The following is an 8,813-nucleotide window of genomic DNA, read 5'->3' as shown; positions in this document are numbered from 1 at the left end:
TCCTCGTTGCTCGCAACGAGATCGTGTCTAGTTGTCAATGAACTTAAAATTCATATAACCATGCATTAACATTTTAATTTTACAGGATCACACCATCCTCTACTGTTGTTTGCACAAAAATGACCAATGTGCGGGGATTTCGAAATATGCTCACCTTTACGCATGTTTTGTCATGACGCAATGTTGACTTACAGTACCTATGCTAAAAAAATCGTATATCTAAACATGCTTCATCGTCTTTAGTTTATTTACATACCCAGGCACAAAATGAACTGTTTTGGGCTAATACTTATTGTTTATTTATTGGATAGTGCATGATAAAATTAGTGAGGCAGACCGATCGAAAAGAATTATTCCCAAGCAATGAAGAGAGAAATGTTTTCAGTAATTTATAAGTTTCAAACATGCCATTCTGTCAGATACTGTACTGTCCTCGTGGTGCTATTGCGTTTCGGCTTGTACAACATCTGACAGAATGGAAAGTTTTCGATTTATAAATATAACTTTTTAAGTTTAGATTAACTTATGTACTTGAATAGCAGTAACATTTTGTGAGTTTTTATTAATTCAAAATTATCTAAAAATATGAGAATGCTTTGCTGGTTTTAGACAGTTGTTTCTTGGGTTTTGGAAGGACCAAAGGCTTAGATTTGGTCTCCTTGATATTTCTCGATTTTGTGTCATTTGTTTTTTTACTTTCAGTATTCCCTTTATTCTGGTCGGAGGCTGTCGCGGCCAATTCTTCGGCGTTTTCATATAGTTTCTTTCCTTTTTTTGTAAATCTACTTTTGGTCAATGGCGACTCCTTAGTTTTAGCTTGATTTAGCGTTTCTATCGTCGGACATTTCTTTTTTCTTTCTTTCCTCGAATTATTAAAGATTGGTAGTTTAAATGGATTTGACTTCGAAATTTTCTGTATTTCCTCCACATCAGCTGTTATAAGAAGACAAAATAAACTTAAAGAATTAAAAGTAAAAGTTTTGATTTTTGTTATATATCAATGATTGTAAGTGCATTCACCTTTCTCATCGCAGGTATAAGGCTCATACGTATGATTGTCCACAATGGCTTTCTCCTTCTCCAATGTTTCGTATGACCTGTAGTCAGTTACAGAGACAAATTTTTCAGTTGTAGAAAAAGACCAGCTTATAAAGACATCGTGTTATAAACATAAAAGGATCATACAGAAATAACCATAAAACATGCAACCTCCAAACCACTTCAAAACAAATTAAAAGAGACATTACCTTAGAGACTCTGAAGCTCTTTTAACTAAAAATAAATAAAATTTATACTTTAAATAGAGTATGTTATATCTATATCGTTATCTTATTAAAATTTTCTAGTTCTATTTGGCAGAAAGATAACGCTGTATGTACAAATAAGAAAACCTGAGAAGTACTTGTAGGAAAGAAAACCAATAGCACAGACAGCTAGGAACAGTAGTCCTCCAAGAACGCCGCCTACGACTACGGAAGTGGAAACAGAGCTCTCTGTAAATCAAACCACAAAAAGAAAACCAAAACGACCCATTTTTAAATTATTAATCAAAATGGATTTCCGTAGAGTTCATTCAGAGTTTGAATTACATGGAGGGTGCGAGTTTTTGTGACTCACAAACAGCAGAATTAAAATCTGAAAAATCAAGTATTAAAAAAATAAATTGCGTACATTACATACTTTCAAAAGTAATGTTGACATGTATCGTTCTCCTTCCATATTGATTAGCAACATTCAAAAGGTATGTTCCAAAATCATCCGACTGAATATTTGATCCGGTCAGAGTGATAGTAAAAAAATTGGTTGCTGTAGCATCGATTCTTAGAGTTATGATGGTGTTTAGAGCGCCACTTGGAAGTGCCAGAGAAGCGTTTGGTTGTGGATAAGACAGGACGGAAATCTGTTCGTTTAGATTAAAGTCATCGTCTACGGTTAGTTCCACAGAGCTTCCACATGTTGTTAGTCTCGGCGAACCTATATTATAGTATGAAACCACAATGCTTATTTGTTTAAAATCATTATGATGTTTAAAAAGAAGAAACGAACCTGCTCCATGATGTATTTTAAAACCCATATCATATTAAGTGAACTATTAGGTACAAGATACGCACAGTAAACGTATAGGGATACTTTGGTGGATTGTTTGGACTGGACCCCGTTAGTGGCCACCACTTGGAATGGTCCGGTGTCTGTACACTGTGTCCTTGGGATGATGTAAGTAGTGGTGCCATTGACTGATTGTTGGGTGGACACAATGAGGTTGTCCCGGAACCAGGAGACGTTGGAGGCGGGATTACTGGTTACTGACGTCAACATCCTGGCTGATTGTCCCTCGGAAACCCACAGGCTATGGCCGTGGATAAATGTAGGCCCATCTTAAATATAGCATGATGCCAAAATAATACGAATTCCTTACAGTTCAATATGTACAGATAAAAAACATCGAAACATATAACCTTAACCTCTTGCAAAATAAAGCAATTTTAGCAAACAAATGCCTACACAACACGCTCAGTAGGAATGACTGTTGGTCAACGCCCTTTCCTTTGCTTATGTAGTTATTTTCTGCAACACAGGTGTAAACCCCACTCTGACTTCTAGTTATAGAGGTAAACGCAAGTCTAGAACCAGACTGCCTAAATCCGGAATCTCCTGGTTTGGTCCAGTAAATAATAGTAGAAGCTGGGTTTCCTGCAGTGATTTTACACACTATTTTGACATGGTCTCCTTCCACATGCTTAACGTCAGGAAGAGATGACACAATCGGGGGATCTACAAGGATATGACATGATAATGATTATGTTTTTTGTATTTTACAACATACAGGAAAAAAATGTAACGCAAAGGCAAGGCATAGTATAATTCTAATTCTAGTATCATTCTAGTATCCTTAAGAAAAGATACATCTTGTTTGAATTTTCATTTTGATTTATTTATATTATTTATTTTGAAATGTCATTGAATTTAATTTGAAATATATTAATTGAAAACGAAGCAAATTTTACAATTGTATGTAAGACTTTTATAAAAGCTATAGCTTGTTTTCCAAAGTAAGCTACTAAACATGAACGGGGAGTCAAACTTTCCTCATAGAACAGTAGTTTTTCATTTTACTATAGCCAGTGATATTTCAGTTGTTTAACTTGAGAAAGATAAATGAAAATCACGTATTTTATAGCATTAAACCGAATAAATTCATTAGACATATATTGTCTAGATTTAAGAGTTATCGAACATTACTAAGGACTAGGCATAGTTAACGTTTAAGTAGGCAGGTTTTACTTAAACATCTAAAAACCACCTTGGCGAAGTGTTTTAAGCTTTGATAATGAAATATTATGCTTATTGACTTACATTGTACATCAATCATGATGGTGGCGTTTGCTTTCCCTTTATTCCCGCTGCTGTAGGTGTTCTCTGCAAAACACGTGTATGTCCCAGAGTGTTTACGTCCAATATTTGGGATCCATAGAAGTTGACCATTATATCTGAATACTGAATTTGTCTTCGTCCAGTAAAAAAAAGTAGTAGTTGGATTTCCTGGTCTGTATGAACACGTGATAGAGAGATTTTGTCCTTCCACGGTTTTTTGTGCCTTTGATAGCGAGACAGTCGGTGGATCTAGATATACAAAGATGGCAATTAAATCAGTTATAAAAGTAACAAACTTAGCACAACTGCATAATGATAATCATTGTTTTAGATTTTACAAGAAAATTGTAGATCTGTACATTATTTTAACACTCACATTCAACTTCAAGAGTTATTGTGTTTTCTTGGACGTTTCCCGCGATAAGATAAAATACACCGGCATCAGTCACGCTTGTGTCGGAGAAACAGACGGACAAATTAGAAATATTTATTCTACAGGAGAAAGTTCTGTTCCAGGCAGTAGGTTTTGGGAAACTCTCCTCACCAATGAATGCACATAAAGATTCATTGTTTCTCGTTAAGTTCTTTGGGTCCGTAGACTTTGCTTTTTTGTTGAATGTGATGCAGGTATCAGCATTTACTTCACTGATGATAAGGCTACCGCAATCTAAAACAGTAACGCCATTTTAACATGTAAGTAAATGATTAAACACTTAGAACGGCGTTTTATACTTCAAAAGCAATAAACATATATATCTGTTTCAAGATGTTTTTAGTGGTTGACCTGATAATATTTTGTTCACGACACATTAAATTGACCATTGAGTGTATTTTTGTTATTTTGGTGTGCTATAACAACGATGTGCATGTAATTGACTTCAAAATCTTGTATTTTTTTTGCTCTCGACAAACACCATCTTTTTTTCTTATAATCGTTTTCTGGACAAAATCACCAGATTAAGAATTTAAAGCCCAATTTTTTTTTTATATTCAAACGAGATCATATCGCATCGATTTACAACTTTTTATTTTCAGCCTTAAAGATTGTTAATTCGCGGCAGAGAAAATAACAATCTGTACAATTTTTACGTCTAAATACTATAAAGGTACATGACAATTTCTGGTCTATTGTCTACTTTCTCACATCCACGTATGGCCATGTTGATAATCTTTGTAGTTGACATACCCTTTTAATTAGTAAAGCTAACCTATAGTTATTTAAGAAATAAACAACGTTATTTATTGAACATGGCGTATTGAATAGCAATTGCTCTGTTGGCATATTCCATGATGCGCGCTAGCGCATCATGGAAAATATGCCAGCAGAGCAGTTGCTATTCATAATGCCATGTTCACTAAATAATCGTTGTTTATTACTTATATTTGCATTTTACCACTCGCAAATACCCTGTATTAGTCTAGACATTGACATTTAGCTATTACATCAAAAGTAAACATTCAGACTGTAATGTATCTTTTTAATTCACATAGATTTGTTAACAGAATCAATGATATGTTATATAACAGTAATTCCTTTAAAATGTTATCAAAAACATGTTTTAATATTACATGTAAATACGTCAATTTTAATGGAGTTGGAGAAAACACATGATGTATCGTATAGTGGTTTAAATCTATAACGTCATGGAAAAGTTTATATAACGTTACACCTTTATGACGTCATAGTATACTGACAGAGCAATTGCGATTATAGAGAAATAATTGCAGCTCCTCCGTATGGGCTTACAGTGGGAAAGAACAATGGAAATGCAAATATAAAACTGTGATTTTGCATCTGATTTCTGATCCTTTCATCATTAACATTAGAGACCTGTATGTTGCATACTGATTTTGACAAAAGATATTCTTCAAATGATGTTTGTCATCTAACATCATTTCATGCATAAGCAATATATCACAATTGATCATTCTAAAAGAGTTACTCTTAGTTTTACAAATATATGTTGATGGTTTCATTATCAAGACCTGTCCTTTGCTACATTTACCTTAGCTTAGACAGTTAATGATATAAAACAAATTAAAATACTCGTGTGTTTCATTAAACACATGAGCAGCAATACAAACTCTGACAAAAATAATAAGACTGGATATATTGTTTATTATTGTGACCCATTCAATCAAAGAACTGTATTAAAATAAATGAAATTTTCATTTTATTCGACTGAATCGGAAATAATTGATACTTACGACGAAATGCTGGAAAATACAGCATTGCCAAAGATAAAGCAATCAGCAGTTTCAACTTTGGTTGTTTCATAGTAGTCCAGTTTCTTGTATTATCACCTGGTGAATATCATAACATTTTTGTTTTTGTTAGCATACTTAACATAAGCAGCGAAGTTGAAAATAATTAAGGAAAGAAAACTAACCGTGTTTAAATATAATAATATGCGATGCATCTTTAAATGTTTCCTGTTTTCTTCTTTTTTTCAAACGATGAATAGAGGATTTTGTAACATTAAATAAAATTAAAAAATGCGACCAAAAATGAAATTATTTTTCAGAATACAGTGGTTTTACCTGCATGGATAGTGTTTCCTCTTACAAGTGGTACCACGCCATTGTATACATTAAAATTGGTGTCAGTTCACAGCATCATAAATGCCACCATTCTAATTAAAAATTAGATATCAGTCTTCTTCATTACATTTAATGTTTATTGTTCGATTTTGATATTTGAATATACCTGGTTACATTTGCTACTGAAAGAAAATTTAAAAATATATTTTCTTATTAATTCAAATCAATCTGTTTCTGCAAATAATTGTTTTAGATTTTTATATATATATTTCTGTTAAAAAAATATAAACCCCACATATGATATGTAGAGATATTGGTAAACAATGATTGATGCTGAATAAGAAGTCGTACTCTTATATTACCTCATACATATTAGAATAGAAGTTATCCATGCTACCGTAGTTATTGATAATTTCGATTGTGTAATGGAAAGGTAAAAGATAACAAATTATTGATTTGGTTTAATACCGGACCGGTATCTATTCATACTACATTAGGATGCCTGCATTGTAATATAACTGTTGCGTTGTTCATGATTTTTTTTTTAAAAATACCCCTGCACATTCTTATTTAGAACTGTTTTCAAACTCTATGCAAAATCACGATCTTGAACAATATATCATTGTCTGTTGCGTAGTTTTTCAAGTTTTGAAAATATTTTTTTTAATTATCCCAACAATGAAGTATGATGGCTTCTGTGGTCTTATCATTGATCAAAGGTACAAAGTTTGTCACGAACAAATGTGAATCTACACTATACGGACTGTATGCTTTGGGAAAACCCCATGGCATATAGAACTGTGTTTCCCATTAAAATATCTTCTAATTTATTCTAATGCAGAATAACACATCCTTCCTACAGCCACTTTTTAAGTCCGGGATCACTGTTTGAAAATACTTGAATTTACTTAATAACAGGAAGTTTGCAAAGTAATACCACAAACTGTATTTATTTTTGGTATTTAATGTATAATGAGGGGATTTTGAACACTTTTGAATCGTTTTAAAACAGATAATACGTATTGCTAGGTAACAACTAAAGTATAATAAAACAAATTCACATAACTGAAAAAAAACGTGTAAGAAGTCAGCCATTTTGTCCCCTAAACTTTTTTGAAGAGTTATCTTTCCTTGAAAAAGAAGAAATCATTATTGTGCCAAAATATCTGCGGTAAATGATTCATTTTTTTCATATTTCAATAAAGTTTATGAATATATGCACCAAGAGATTTGCTTGAATTATAAGTTACTTTTTACAATATCTTAATGAAACATGCGTTTGCCAGTAACTTCAATGTTAAATTCAACGTTCAATTTTTTTGAAAATAATCAATTTTTGAAAAGTCCTTTGGTGTAGTATTTTGATTTTATAACACCTTCAAAATGATACCATAATTATAAACATCGGACCATTTCTTTTTTTGGTACAAAATGTGGTCCTTAATTCTAATGAAGAGTTTTACACACCCACGGACTTGAAGTTGAACAAGCATTCTTAGAGTATGCAAGTCCCCTATGGGCACTCCAAACTTACTTAAGGGATGTTGTTTTCTAGGCTAAATAGATTTTCAGGAAAGTCCAACACCACCATTTAGCTTAGAAGTAGAGAAGCTACAAAAACGTCTGCTTACGAATTTGATCCGAAAAGCTAACATCCGGTCGTCTAAGTAAAAAATTGTTTTCTCAGATCTAATTTGCATTGATTAATTACAGATTTAAGTACTTGCTGCCTTGTTAATAATACTGTCTTTAAGAAAATGAATTTCCCTCAATTAAGATTATAAAAAAATTAATGCATGTTTTCACGTGTAAATGTAGATTTCAATTAAAAACGATTAAAAATACCAATACAATTCCATACTACAACATCTTACAGTAAAAAATCTTACCATATATTTACTGCAGTGAAGGTGAACCGTTACGCTTCGGTCAAAACGTAAAGTGACTCTAATTAAACGATACATAATTTATTGCAACGGGAAATAAATGAAATTTTTTACGACGTACATCATTGTAAGTTGTTTGCTCGAATTCTTTCCGCAAAAGGTAGTTGATAGCTATTAAATGATTCCCATTGGTTTTCATTCCGTTTTATATCTCATTTGAAACGTTTCAGATCTTGACGGTGCGCTTTGTTTCTAGACCAACGTACGAAAGCCGAGAAGGATCATTCGAGATTCGAGATTCAAAATACGAGATTCGAAATACGAGATTCGAGATTCGAAATTCGAGATTCAATATCTAAATTAACCAATCAAATCATGGATCTGAAACCTGTATCCTAGCAACATCAAACTGTTCTAAATAAAGATCATTCGTACATGCTCTTTTCTACAAATAAATGCTATGTTCACTTCTCCCTACCTAACTAAATGATTATTTGTATTTACTTTTACACAGAATATCTAAGTAGACTAGTAATAATGCGGTGTGCTTTTACGGATCTAACTAAAATGATTTTGTTTGCCCTGGTGCATTTCCACCTGATGCGTTTGAACCCTGGGGTATTTCACCACCAGTAATAGTTTAAAACCCGGGTTTATTCCCTTTTGTGTAAAAATGCGGCTATGGTAGAGAACTTCATAAGCGTAGCTAATTTTTTCTGTAGGGGTTCCTAGGCCAATTTTAAAAAAATTTACTATGTAAATTTAATAAGCTCCAATTTTCCCCGAGGAGGGGGTCCAGATCCCCTGACCCCCTCCTTTCCAGATCCCCGCAAGAAGATTAGTACATGTATCTAAATAATCTAAATATAAATAATCTGTCCTGTTTCACTAATAAATATAAGCATTACTTATCGTTTTTATGTATGCATACAGTGATACACTAGTACTATGATTATAAACAAATCATTGAGATACCGGTATTATCACATCATACGGAATTATTAATTAATACAA

The 8,813-nt window shown here is 32.8% G+C and overlaps 1 protein-coding gene across 1 annotated transcript; it reads right to left on the bottom strand.

Annotated features, from left to right (window-relative positions):
• Window positions 1-285: 285 nt before the first annotated feature.
• LOC128192287 (B-cell receptor CD22-like) lies at window positions 286-7,884 on the bottom strand. The gene is made up of 12 exons (XM_052864864.1): window positions 7,803-7,884; window positions 5,914-6,005; window positions 5,581-5,676; window positions 3,749-4,039; window positions 3,355-3,621; window positions 2,503-2,772; window positions 2,112-2,375; window positions 1,681-1,974; window positions 1,392-1,493; window positions 1,248-1,272; window positions 1,021-1,097; window positions 286-933 (listed from the first exon to the last, which is right to left on the bottom strand). The coding sequence occupies exons 3-12, from the start codon at window positions 5,648-5,650 to the stop codon at window positions 578-580; spliced, it is 2,016 nt and encodes a 671-aa protein (XP_052720824.1). The 5' UTR covers window positions 5,651-5,676; window positions 5,914-6,005; window positions 7,803-7,884; the 3' UTR covers window positions 286-577.
• Window positions 7,885-8,813: the final 929 nt, after the last annotated feature.

This window comes from Crassostrea angulata, chromosome 7 (genome assembly GCF_025612915.1).
Source record: "Crassostrea angulata isolate pt1a10 chromosome 7, ASM2561291v2, whole genome shotgun sequence".
NCBI classification, from domain to species: Eukaryota; Metazoa; Mollusca; class Bivalvia; order Ostreida; family Ostreidae; genus Magallana; species Magallana angulata.
Note: the sequence above shows the minus strand (reverse complement) of the source record. Positions and strands in the feature narration are given on the sequence as shown.